A 14,278-nucleotide genomic window follows, 5' to 3' on the forward strand; every position below is an offset into this window, starting at 1 on the left:
GACTTTAAAGACAACGACGGGGGCAGGGGCGGCAGGGAGGAACTCTGCCGCCCTAAGAACATTTTAAGAAAGTCCAGCGCTGGAGGGGGAAGAGCGGCAGCGGGGGGGTAAGTGCTATCCCCACCCAAAGACACACTCCCCCCCAGTGCCAGACCACGCCTCCGTGGTTCCGTGCACATCCCTAAAAAGAATGTCAAAATATTTGTATATATTTCTCTTAGGCATACCCGTTCCTAATCCTATGTGTGGCAGCTCTCGCAAGGGTTCACAAGCAGCTGCTGGATAGTGATGGGGTCAGGTGGGAGGAAAGAAAATGGTAGTGGCAGCTGGTTGGTGGACAAACAAAACAGTGGCAAACAGACGGGTGGGGGAAGAGGGCAGCTGGCTGGGGGGGGAACAGTGGTGGCAGCTGGTAGGCGGGTGGGTAGGGGAAGTAGTGGTGGGTGTGTAGGCGGGTGGGCGGGCAGGTGGGGGAAGCACCGGGGTGGTGGTGAAGGCTGGCTGGCCGGCAGGTGGGGGTGGGGGGAATCGCGGTGGAGGCAGGCAGGGAAGAAGATGGTGATGGTGGCGGGGGGGTTGGCAACAGTGGGGGTGGTGGTGGCAAACTAGAGGCACAGATGCTCCATGCCCGGTTCAGCTAGTTAGATAGATATTTTACAAACGTTAAATCTTTGCATTTGGACAGCCAGCCATGTACATTCCATGTGCAGATGTTGAGTTCACTTTGATCTGGTGATTGTCACTTGGGTAATTCAGGGATTATGAAATTGGAGTCGGCTCTTCAGATAGATTGACTGGCTGGGCTAGGTCAGGGGAGCACAGGGCATCATCTGGCAACACGGGACACAAGTCCAAGGGCGGGGGGGGGGTTCTCCAGTAGTTGGAGTTCTGGTGAAAAAGGCCTCTTGGGGCTAGATTGTAAAACAATCATCGCCAAATTCAATGGTGAAGGCATAAGTTCCTGGAAGTCAAGTCTTGCATCTGAAGTCAGAGCCACAGTAGCGATTGCCTCAGACTCTCCAGGCTTGGCATGAGCTAATCATGACTCCCTGGTTCCTTTAAGGGCAGATAAAGCCCCACTGTGGCTGGAGATTCAAATTGGGATGCTTATGAATCCAAAGCGTCCAGCGCCTCATATAATGAGGGTGAAGCGTCTGATTGTAATTAGGGATGTGCAAAAAATTTCGGGCACAGATCGATCTGTGCCCGAAATGAGCAATTTTGGGTGATTCAGGGCTGAACCGAATCACCCCCGATGTCCCCCAATATTTTTCGGGGCTGAGCCGAATCACCCGAATTTCGGGGCTGAAAAATTCGGGTGATTCGGCTCATGGCCGATTTGGGGGGATTTTTTGAAGTTTTAGTGACTTTGGGGCAGTTCGGGGGCATAGCATGGGATCTGGGCAAAAAGAGTGGGGTGGGGTGGTAGTGCCTAATGGGAGCAGGCTACCACCCCAATTTCAGGGGGATTGGGCAAAGGGGTGATTTTTGGGGAATTTCTGAAGTTTTCGTGTCTTTGGGGCAGTTTGGGACAGAAAGTGGGGCCTGGGACAGAAGAGTGGGGTGGGGTGGTAGTGCCTAATGGGTGGAGGCTACCACCCCAATTTAAGGGGGATTGGACAAAGGGGTGATTTTTTGGGAATTTTTGAAGTTTTTGTGTCTTTGGGGCAGATTGGGGGCAGAAAGTGGATCTGCCCCAAAAGAGTGGGGTGGGCTGGTAGATAGTGCCCAATGGGTGGAGGCTACCACCCATCCCCAATTTCAGAGTGATTGGCCAGAGGGCTGGATTTTGTTGATTTTCTGAGGTTTTTCTTCATAAAGTGCTTTGTGGTAGATTGATTCATTCATCATATTCATAGTAAATGCGAGTGTGAAAAAGTGAAAGTGCGGTCATGAGAGTTCTTTAATTGAAAAAAATCTCATTTGCTATCATTGAATGAGAATTCACACCTCAGAAAAAAAGGGAATAACATCCCTTCAGAAAAACTTCTGAGGTGTGAGTTCTCATTCAATGATAGCAAATGAGATTTTGTTCAAGTAAAGAACTCTCATGATCCCACTTTCACTTTTTTCACACTCTCACTTACTATGAATATTGAATGAATCAATCTACCACCCTGCACTTTATGAAGAAAAACCTCAGAAAATCAACAAAATCCAGCCCTCTGGCCAATCATTCTGAAATTGGGGATGGGTGGTAGCCTCCACCCATTAGGCACTACCACTCCACCCCACCCTTTTGGGGCAGATGCACTTTCTGCCCCCAAACTGCCCCAAAGACACAAAAACTTCAAAAATTTCCCCAAAATCACCCCTTTGTCCAATCCCCCTTAAGTTGGGGTGGTAGTCTCCACCCATTAGGCACTACCACCCCACCCCACTCTTCTGCCCCAGGCCCCACTTTCTGCCCCAATCTTCCCCAAACTGCCCCAAAGACATGAAAACTTCAGAAATTTCCCAAAAATCATCCCTTTGCCCAATCCCCCTGAAATTGGGGTGGTAGTCTGCACCCATTAGGCACTACCACCCCACCCTACTCTTTTTGCCCAGATCCCATGCTATGCCCCTGAACTGCCCCAAAGTCACTAAAACTTCAAATATTCCCCAAAAATCAGCCCTTTGCCCAATCCCCCTGAAATTGGGGTGGTAGCTTCCACCCATTGGGCACTACCACCCCACCCCAAAATTTTGCCCCTGGGCCCTTTCCCCCCTGAATTGATTCAGATTCGGATTTGGGTTAAATCCAAACCGAATCAAGGGTGATTCGGGTGGCCCATATTCAGGCACAAAACAGAACAGGGGTGATTCGGTTCAGGTCCCGAACCGAATCACTGAAAATCCGAATTGCACACCCCTAATTGTAATACTTGGATTGCCACCTCATTTTCTTTTGGTGTTCTCTGGGAAGGGTGCCCAATGTCTCAGCTTAGGCAGAGCGGGGGAGATGAGTCTAGAGCAGACCCATCAGATCCTGCAACCCCGGTTATGTTGATAAATGCCATTTCGCTCTCCTCATTTTCTACTGCAGGGAATAACAGGTCATTTGGTTGGGCATAGGGAAGTGAGTGAAGAGATTCTGCCTGCTCTTTTGCCTCCTCAGATGCACATTTTATTTCCAATAGCCTGGCCTCTAGCTCAGCTCGAGTTGGGAAGTCTTCACCTAAGGGGTTAACTCTAAAGAGTGGTGTGGCTGACTGTACCTGGTTCTCATGTTTATCAAAAGCGTTCTGCTTTTGGGCAGCAACTCTGGGAGTAGTTGGAGGCAAGGACGTTTCCATGGTGATCTTATCGCCTAGCCTTCTACGGCTCTGAATATTTCCCTTAGTTTCAAGGTTGCCATTTCTCTTTAACAGCGGTTTTAATAAGGAATCGTGGTATACACAGCTCAAGAAAATATTCAATGAGGCTCTTCTCATGATCATGGAGAAGAGATTCTATGGGGTTTGCGAGGAGAGCGGGCTAAACCCTCTCTCCTCGCAGACGACCAGCCAGTCTCCTCTGGGCGACCACAGCGGCCACCCACATGACAGCCTGCTCCATGATGGAGCTGGCAGGGGCTGGGAGGATTAGGGGCCGCACAGCCCCCAGACGCTTTAGTATGCCCTCCGCAAGCATGCAGGGCAACCTGGAGAGACCCCCAGAGCTGGGAGGCAGCTTTTCACCTCCCTGCCAGGGGTCTACTTGTGAGTAGCCGCGGCGTGGAGCCGTGCCACAGCTACTCACGATTTTAAAAACCAGGTTTGCAGAGCACTCGCTCCGCAAACCCGGTTTAAGGGGAGGGGTTGTTTGGCAGGTTAACCACTGGGAGGCAACTGGACTCCCCTGCAAGCCCGGTGGCTCCCACGATCAGCCGAAATCAGGCTAGGCTCCCCTAGCCCGATTTCGGCTGATCGTGGGAATAGCCTCAATGAGTTTATTCTTTGCAGCATAAGAAGAACCACTGGGCATTCAAAAGTAAGCAAAAGTCTTTTCATATATGGAGATGTTGGCATCCAGTGAACCCCGGCCAGATCCAGTTGGGTTTGATCACATCCCAGGATTTGAGACAGGGAAAGTAAGACATTCTTTCTGGATCCCCATTTGTTTATATTTATGTTTTTCATTGCAATATGAAGGATTATCTGCCTAGTCTGAGGAATTTGCATGACATTCGTCCCCTCTCCATGGCTTCTCAGAGCCTTAAGGTCATTTAGCTTCTCTGGTTTAAGTGAGAGCTCGGAGAGAACAGCTTCCAAATCAGATTCACAGTTAAGACCCGGGGCTTGCTGGACCCCTGAGGCTGGTAGCCTCTGCATATGCTTAGAAAAATCATCTCTGATATCTTCTTTCCCACATTCTCAATTTTTCCAAAAATTAAAACTACTGTTTCTACCATGAGAAGTATATACTTATATACATATTTAGCCAGGAATTCAGAGTTGAACAGAGAGCTCATCTCCTCTGCTGTTGTTTGTGTATAAGTGCTCTAGCTCCCAGCAGTCTCCTTATAACACTGCCCACCAGCAGCTGAATCATCAGGCTCCACGGAGGTGGATTCTGTATCTAATACAGCATATTGATTCTTTACTGCCATGGGATCAGAGGTACTCGGAGAGTCTCTCAGGTTTAAGAGGTCGTCAATTCTCCGTTGCTTTGGTGCTTTGTTTGTAAAATGCTCCTTCTCATGCTGCGGGGTAATTTTCCATCTTCTCATTTTGTGCCCCATTATCAGACAGTTAGTTGGCAGTCTTCCTGCCTCTGATCACTTAGCAATTCAGATGTAGTTGAATCACAGAAGTTCATACTCAACCCACCTTGGTGCAGTCATCTTCAGCGTAAAACCCCTGTTAAAATCTCTCATTAAAACTATAAAAATATTCTTAAAATCCCAGGAGCTCTTCAAGGGAGCTGCTCACCTGACAACTGCTCGCCTGACAAATCTTGGTCATACATACCTAACAAACTTCCCTCCTGGCTTGCAAGTATATATATAATTCAAACTGGGTGAAAGGAATGGGTGGCAGGTAATGGGGAGAGGCAACACTTGTATTTGGACAACAGAAGAGGAAATGAAATAAAATTAAGACAAAAAGGGTGAGTGGATAAGGAATGTATTGCTTTTCTGTAGCCAGGTAGCTAGAAAATCATTCAAGCTGCAGGACTGTCATAATTTTCATAGAAGGATTCAAGGTATGTTGACCTTCCCCACCCACCACCATTTTTTCAGTTGTTTCTTGCCTACAGAACATCCTCTCACTGCAAGCACTAGAATATTCTTTGTCACTTATCTAGTGCAGATGAAGTTGTGGCCATCCAGGCCTTTTGGTCATCAAAAGCCCCCTGTGAAGTATGAATTTGTCAAGGACCTGTACAGATGGTGAAGCTATTCCCATGATCAGTAGAAAGCGGGCTTCTACTGATTGTCCGAACCACCAGGCTCACAGGCAAGCTCGGTGGTTCCTGTTGGAAGTGAAGGACTATACGCTGTCTCTTGTCTCACTGACAGTGGAGGACAGACTAGTGAGTCAGAGGGCTAGAGGGTCAACACATTGGTAATCCCTTCTCTACGCTCTGACACTATCCCTTTGGAATGTAGGGTCTTAGGGACACTTCCTTCCTTCCAGCCACTTCCTTCCTCTCTTCCTCTTCTCTTCCTGTTCCTTCTACTTTGCAACATGCAAGCTCCTCTCCCCTGCACCATGTGTGCAGAGATGCAGAATCCATCTGCATCCAGCTAGATAGATAGATTAGAGATCCTAACTCCTTACTTTCCTATCCAGAATGGAGTTCTCTAATAAATACCATTTATATTGATTTGAAACTATGAACTGGCTCCAAGTTACTTTACTCTCAGCATACACACATGCCTAACTAAATTCCACTGTGTTGTGCCTCTGTGCACTCTGCTATAATGAAAAAGGTTTTCTCCTACCAGAGAGAATTTCCAACAGTTCCAAGGTGGCTAGCCTGCCTAATCCCCTCTTCCCTTAAATTAGGTTAACGGAGTGAGTGTTCTGATAACCTCATTTTTTTGCTTATGTGCCACCGCGGCACGCAGCAACAAACAGGAGACCCTGGCCTCGGGGGTCTTTCCAGAATGCCCTACGCACTCGTGCAGGGCATCCTGGAACTTCCAGGGGCCACGCAGCCCCCAATCCCCGCAGCCCCCACCAGCTTCGTGACAGCCTTGTCTCTCACGGCCTTAGTCATGTGGGAGGCTGATCCGGCCGCCCAGGGCTGCAGGCATGATCATCTGCGGGGAGAGCGGGCTAAGCCTACTCTCCCCACAGACCCGCCAGAAGCTCTTCTCACTGATCGTGAGAAGAGTTTCATTATATAACTGTGGCTCCAAACGTTTATCTACCCCTCACCTCAGTTGAAGGGTATTACTTTGTCCAAATTTTGATGGATGACATTTTCTAATTCTTCCAGGCCATCCCTCAGTCCTTATAAGCACCATGGAAGTTCTTGTGTGAGTCCTTAGCCACTCATACATGATACCATGGTCATACTCAAGAACATGCTTTCTGAAGTGACTGCATATTATTAAATCAGGCCTTTATGCACACATTTTTCAAAATGCATCCTAACAAATTAACTACAAATCATCCATTTATTTACAGCATTTGTATGGCACCCTTGGTGAGTGGATGATTTAAAAAATCATCCACTCACCAAGGATACCATACAAATGCTGTAAATGACATCACTTCATTCTTAAAAGCAAATGTTAGCATAAGAAGGATGTGTTCATATGTCTCCTTACGTTTTCAGTGCTATGGATACAGATTAAGTCCTATTGATCAGAGAAGAGGAAACATTTGCCTCCAAACTGCTTTGAAGGCTTGGACAAGTTAAAACTGAACCATAAGATGACAGAGTTGATGCAAAAAGGAAAGTGTCAATCAGCGGCAGAAAATGAAAGGAAACAACAACAACTAATCTCAGTGTAATCTATGGTTTTACAAAGTTAAGCCTCAAACTGGACTCACTAGCAAAATGTAGAAAGGTTTACTAATTTTTTATAGCATTGCTACAATCCTAACAGTAATGCTAATTAATCTGAAATGACTTGCCAGTTTTTTTCCTCAGACTTTTTCCTCCTGTAGCATACAGTCCTTTTCTGCCCATCCCTTCATTCAAATGATATTGCAATGCCCAAGTACCCACTGCTATCAGCAATAAAAAGGTGAATGTGTGCCATCGAGTCAGTATTGACTCCTGGTGACCACTCATCATTGCAATGGCGGCATCTTAATAATTGTAACTACTCTCTTACCCACCACTGAAGTCTGCTAGAAGGCTCCTTCACTCCTGCTCTACATGGAGTGGGGGGAGAGAAAGTGTGTGTGTGTGTGTGTGTGTCTGTGTGTGAGAGAGAGAGAGAGAGAGAGAGAGAGAGAGAGAGAGAGAGAGAGAGAGAGAGAGATGGGTTTCTAATATAGTTACAACGAAACAACAAAGACAAAGGGATGCCCTATGTAAGTGGGGAGGGAGGTTGGTGTGTCTGAGCTATAGAATTTCTGCTTCTAATGCAGAGGCATTAAAGGCTCAGAACGTATTTCAAGGGGGGGGGGAAAGGGAGCAACTCAGTACCCAAGCATAAATTCCATGGCCCAAGTTTATTTAACCCTGTTTATGTATTTTACCAGAAAATTGTGTTCAGCACACACACACACACACACACACACACACACACACACACGCGTTTCTGTTAAATGCAATGTGATTACACACATGGTGTGAACAAGATTTATACTTTCTTGCATGCCAGATGCTAAACCCATTAAGCATTAATAAAGGACATAAGAACACCCTGAAGGCAGAATCTGTCCAGACTAGTATCAAAGCATATCCTCTCCTTCACAGCTTCTCCTCCCACTTTAAGCACTTACTTTAATCCTATGAACGAGAGGAGCAAACAAGAACACAAAGAGCTCCACTGTGGCCATGGAATTCTGAAAGAACGTCCTTCTGTTATTCTCTTCCTCCTCATTGGTGCTGTCACGCCTTGAATGCCCCGGAGATCCCTGGTTTTCAATCTGGTGGATGAAAGCGCTGCTGCTCCCTCTCCAGCTGGATCCCCTGTCTCCGCCTCCAAAGTGGTCATTGCTGCTGCAGTCTTGAGGAGCTTCCAACAGCATCCAGTGAAGGGTGTGAAGAAGTTTAGTCTCTGCAACTCCAAGTTTGTCCTGATGTCCTACATGGAAACATACAGCAAGGCATTATGGATTCTTGATCATACAGTGAAGCCTCCTCAGATGAAGGCCTCCTCAGCATTATGACCTAAAAAGACATGCACAGCCCACCAGCTTCAGCTGCACATAGTGGCCTGTGAAGGGCTCAATACATCTCCCATTCTTGCTTTACAGACTCCATGGTGGAACTGTAAAGCAATTGACAGGACACACTGCATGGCTTGTAGACTGCACCCGGCTTGGTAAACTCGTGTTACTAGAAAATAGGTCTTTCTACTTCTTACTGTGTATTGAAAATTCCAAACGGTGCTTAAAAATGCTGTCGTTCAACTTCCTTATGTTTGAAATGTATAATTCAAATAATACTTTAAAATTTACCCTCCAGTGCAAGGCCATGGGGTCTTAGGATGTTCAGTCTGTATATCCAGTAATTATTTCTTCTTGTGTCTCTGGTGGATGTTTTTTCTATCAGAAACATACTTTGATTTTAAAACAACAACAACAACAAAAACCCCACCTCTCTTGCATGCATATAACAGAAATGTATCTTCCTGAGAATCCTCTCCATTCAGGGCCAGCCCTAGGGTTTTCGGCACACTACGTGAAGTATGACTTGGGTAGCCACTCGCCACATGCATATTCTGCCCCCAGTGGCTGGGGCAATGGGGGCAAGGAAGAAGGCAGGTTATACCTTTTCAAATCCATAAGACCACCACTGCCTGTTGTGCTGCACCACTGCCCAGCTCCACTTGGAGTCCGTGCCTGCCATGCACCCCGCTGCTCATGCACATGCGTGGTGGCCATTTGAGGGGCTGGCTGCCGCACATGTGTGTCGGCTGGGTGAGTGGCGGGGCAGGGGCAGGCCCCACCCAGAGCTGGGCACCAGTGCAGGGCAGCAGCAGTCTTACTGCTTTCCTATCTGCCCCCCGCCCTGCCTGCCACTGCCCCAGCCACACTGCAGAATGCAGAGGGCAGCTGCTCACTGTGGAAAACAGGGGTGGCAGCCCCAAGAGTTAGCACCCCAGGCAACTGCCGATGTTTGCATAGTGGACGGGATGGCCATGTCTTTATCATCAGCATTCTTAGCACTGTTACCTGGGCTCCAGCGGCTGGTTTGAAATTCACCTGTGTTATTGATGAAGGTGGAAACAGAAACATTTAGCTATATGATTTTTAGCCTCTCTCTTTTTTTGTCAGTCACTTATTTGCATCTACATTCTTGTCATTCGCTTTTTGTGATATCTAGTATATGATAGTTCCAAGCATCCTAATCTGTCATTATTCCTCTTTCCCCACACTGATTTGCGATTTCTACCATGCTATTCCATAGAACTGGAACAGTCTCCTCTGCTCTAGTTTATGGGAGAAAACGACTGCAATTTAAAACAAACATGCTTGTGGATTCAAAAGCCCCCACCAGGGACAATCTATTATTATTATTATTATTATTATTATTATTATTATTATTATTATTAAATATAAACCTTTATTTGTTAGCTGCCCCATAACACATTGTTCTCTGGACGGCTCACAACACAGTATTAAAACATCAATTAAAAACACATATCACATAATTTCTGAATTTTGTGCAGTACCTAGTACTGCTTGATGGTAAATATTAATAAAATTATTAACATGAAATAATTAAACAGTAAACAGTAAATCGTAGCAGTAGATGTTGACTAATTGTTTTATACTGTGAATGTTTTAAAACAATTATTTGAGTAAAGTATTTTTTTAAAATCATAGTTTGTAATTTTACTGCAGAGACTTTCTAAATAAACAAAACATTATCCCTCCTCCCCCCACCCACACACACTTTTTTAAATGGAGTGAATGGGAGATTTAGATTACAACATTTTAAATGCAACTATTGCAGCTCTTGTGTGATAGCCTGGTTGTCCATCACATCAGCTGCCATGGATAGAACCCCTATACATGCATACCACTCCATCAATAGAGAGAGAAGATCATATGTGACAAGGTATCTTGACATAATGTGCAAATGTGTAAATTATTATCCTTTGGGCCAGGGACAAACATACATTTGGAACTTGATGGAGGGAAAAGCTGCTTGGAGGGCAATTTGAGTGTGGAGATAGCTGACAGGGACAGGGTTAAACATCACCATGCTGCTTCTATACTCTAAATTATATTCTAATAATATTCTAATAATAAAGAGCCCCTGGTGGCGCAGTGGTAAAACTGCTGCCCTGTAACCAGAAGGTTACAAGTTCGATCCTGACCAGGGGCTCAAGGTTGACTCAGCCTTCCATCCTTCCGAGGTCGGTAAAATGAGTACCCAGAATGTTGGGGGCAATATGCTAAATCATTGTAAACCGCTTAGAGAGCTCCGGCTATAGAGTGGTATATAAATGTAAGTGCTATTGCTATTGCTAAATTGCCTCCCTGGAAGCAGCGTTCCTCTTTGAACTAAACAGGGTCATTGGGATAATGTTACAAGCATCTGCATATAATATCTAGTTTGGCCCTAAGACAAATTATTTGTTGGGTGGCCCATGAGCTGAGTAGCAGGCCAATCCTGTGTGCCCTGAGGCAAGTGGATCCAAGGAAGAGTGAGGAAGAGCCCTTTCATCATATAAACTCCCCCAAAGCATAGACCACAGAGTTTAAAAATGTTGCAGTGACAGAGACGTTGGTAGCCAGGAGGGCCCTCTGTCTTCTGGCCCAGTCACAACACACACTGGGCAGGAAATGGCAAGGGATGGTCTCCTCCATCTCCCAGATACCAGCAGTGCCTCCTTAGAGAGAACTAGCTCACACTTTGAGAATACTGCACTGAGCCCTATTTGACAACATGTACAGGATAGTAGCTAGTATTTTGTACAATGCATACTGACCTAGCTTGTTCCGATTGGAAAGCAGAGTGGCTGTGCAGTGAAGTACATGTGGTAAGGCAGCTTGGACCAGTTCCCAGCGAGAAATGCTCTGGATGGCTTCTGAAAGGGCTGGCGAAAGACCATGCAGCTTGTTCTCAACCAAAACTCTCTCAAAGGACTAAAATAGAGGTAGAAAAAAGATCGCTTAGTTTGTACTCTTTAAATACATGGCATGTTCTTCTTTTTTGGGTGCCAGCTTCTGTTTTCCAGGAAATATAATGCAGAATTCCATTTAATTAAGCCATGTCACTAAGAGCAGCCCCACACTTGACAGAGTGAGCCCGGTTGCCACCTGTTGCACTAGTGTTTTCTGCAGCTAAGGTGTGCATAATGTTTATTGGGGTTCTTGAGCATGTGTACAAAGACTACACATGTAGTGTGCACAATCAGCCAGTTCCCAACATTCACCTATATGCACAAAGGCAGGGTGCAGAGGTTGCTGTTGCAATTCTGCTCCCCACATGCGCATTCTGTTGGGAATTCTCTCTGGTAAGAGAAACCCTTTTTCATTATAGCAGAGTGCACAGAGGCACAACACAGTGGAATTTGGTTAGGCATGTGTGTATGCTGAGAGTAAAATAACTTGAAGCCAGCTCGTAGTTTCAAATCAATATAAGGAGTATTTATATAGAACTCCATTCTAGATAGGAAAGTGAGGAGTTAGGATCTCTAATCTATCTATCTAGCTGGATGCAGATGGATTCTGCATCTCTGCACACATGGTGCAGAGAGAGAAGAGCTTGCATGTTGCAAGGGAGAAGGAAGGGAAGAGAAGAAGGAAGAGGAAGTGGCAGGAAGGAAGGAAGTCCCTGAGATTAGCAATCTACATATCAAAGGGATAGTGTCAGAGTAGTAGTGAAGGGATGACCAATGTGTTGACCCTCTAGCCCTTTGACTCACTAGTCTGTCCTCCTATGTCATTAAGACAAGAGACAGCGCATAGTCCTTCACTTCCAACACATTCAAGGATACCTACACTAATGTGTGAAGATGGCTACACACACACACACACACACACACACTCTTAAACTCATGGATATATTTCTAGAACCCTGTTTGGGTTCTAGATTCAGGACACACATTCTCAGGTGTTGAAAACTACACAATAGATGTCCATACTTTACATATTTACTGCAAGAAACATCAGTGTAACACACAGCAATTACATTTTCATTAAGTATAAAGACTCTACTGAACAGAAAAGATTTCAGGGTGCTGTTGTCACAGAAAGCCTACGCAATACATCTGGTATTGTTTGTTTTTGTTTCCTCTCTTCTTTTTATTTCCCCCCTCCCTCCATTCTCTCTCCATTCTCTCTCCAATCTCTTCTTTTCTTGTTCTCCTGCTTTTCTATTGTGTGTATGGAGGTATGAATTGAATGACTGTATGAAAAAGTTCACAACACTTCAGTTTGATTCAGAGTCTTTAATAGAGAAGAACATTTGCAGAAGGTCAGTGCTGAAGGAGAGGTTGAGTATTTAATTGAGCATGGAAACACATGCACACAGTAACTGTGACAGTGGAGGTGGCAGCATTTGTGGGTGGCAGAGCATGCCCCAAGAGGGTGAGGCAGGCAGGAGAAAGGAAAAGCAGGCTCTGAACCAGTGGGCTGCGTGGGCAGAATGCACCCAAGAAGGGGAGGAGAGGAGGAGGCCTGCCTGCCTGCCTCCCCCTCTGCATGCATCTCAAACAACTTGCTATTGATGGGCATGTTTGCATACAAACTGATGAAACAGAAATAATGTACATAGAGATGTACATATCAGGCGGTATAAAAAGATGATAGATAGATAGATAGATAGATAGATAGATAGATAGATAGATAGATAATGAGGCCACAAAATGTTTTTCAGTGTTTTTGAACTATATTATGTTCTTTAGCAGGCATTAATTTAGACTTGGTAGTCTTGTTACACGCTTGCAGTGAAAACATACAAAGCTGCAGGTCAGGCTCAGATAAGTGGAGTGTGATTCATTTGGGTCATTTAGTTCGCCTTGGAGGTTGTGCTTTATGGCTCAGACTGAACATCTTTCACAGGGGAAATGATGTTGCCAAGAAAATAGAATAAGTTGAGGGTTTTGCTATGGGCCTGTCCCCACATGATAATGAAACATAGAATGATAGCTTTCATGTGTAAATGAACTATAACAGATATAAAACAGCAGATATCAAATCTACAAGACACATTTTTCCCATGTGTAATGACATTGCAGTAAGAATCTTTAAATAATTATTTTTATGATAATTGGGTGTGTGTAACCTTCAATTTGATTTGATGGTAGTATTGCGTGTTTTACTGACTTGTATCATAGCAAATTTAAGGCTGTATATCACTGGTCACTGCCAAGCTAGAATTGGAAATCACCTCAAACTTCCTCAGTTACAGAATGTCTGAGTGGGTAATTGGTAAATTAACTGCTTTAGTACATCTTAAAGGATGGGTGTGGTCTCCTTTTATATGAGTATAATTCAAAAGAATTGTGTGTCTTCTGCTTTATCAGAGGATGCTTTAATACAGGGGGATATCTTCACATCTCCTCAAATTCTATGTTTTCCCTCCAAATACTCCATGCCGGGATGCCATGTTACTTGGTTGCCTGTGTGGCCCTGTGGAGTCTGGAGAAGGGCATGGCATCCTTCCTATGGGGCTTTCAGAGCAGTAGGAATGAGAAGGGTCCAGGCTGGTCAGCTCCCAGTGGGGTTGAGAGAACAAGGCAGGGAGAGCTGCGGGAAACAGCTCCAGAGAGACCACTAGGTTGGGTGTGGCAGGAAACAGGAAGCAAGGTCAGGAAGGGGGCGGGGCTGGAAGTAGGCTTTAAGCCCTGTCAGCTCTGCACTGGGGTATTTAAAGACAAGGCAGCTGATGATGAGAGGCTGCTTCTGAGTATGGGGGCCAGGAGTTCTCCAGGAGAGGGAACTGGCTGAATGCAGCAAGCCAGGAGGAGGACGACTCAGGTGACAAGCTAACCTCCTTCCTGGCTGTTCCTGAGGCTGACCTTTTTTTGGTACTGACCCAGTCATTCTGGAGTCCAAGGAGGGCTAGGAGCCCACCCTGTCCCCTGGGAGTCTGACACTTGGGTCTCACTTCATATGCAACTTTTCCACCATTTGTGGTGTGTGTGTGTGTGTGTATTTAAATTGGCTGTTCCTGAGGCTGACCTTTTCTGTGCCTACCTGGCCCTTCTGGAGTTCAAGAAGGG

The 14,278-nt window shown here is 45.6% G+C and overlaps 1 protein-coding gene across 11 annotated transcripts in view; it reads right to left on the reverse strand.

Moving 5' to 3' along the window:
- The window catches only part of LOC128339464 (protein unc-80 homolog), a 254,333-nt gene that overhangs the window by 223,535 nt on the left and 16,520 nt on the right, over positions 1 to 14,278 (reverse strand). For all 11 annotated transcript variants that reach the window (XM_053283443.1, XM_053283442.1, XM_053283439.1 and 8 more), the window contains exons 3-4: positions 11,039 to 11,195; positions 7,875 to 8,179 (exon numbers count right to left, since the gene is read on the reverse strand). In XM_053283443.1, coding sequence (XP_053139418.1) covers positions 7,875 to 8,179; positions 11,039 to 11,195 — 462 coding nt within the window. The remainder of the gene's footprint in view (positions 1 to 7,874; positions 8,180 to 11,038; positions 11,196 to 14,278) is intronic.

Source organism: Hemicordylus capensis, chromosome 1 (assembly GCF_027244095.1).
Source record: "Hemicordylus capensis ecotype Gifberg chromosome 1, rHemCap1.1.pri, whole genome shotgun sequence".
Lineage (NCBI taxonomy): Eukaryota > Metazoa > Chordata > Lepidosauria > Squamata > Cordylidae > Hemicordylus > Hemicordylus capensis.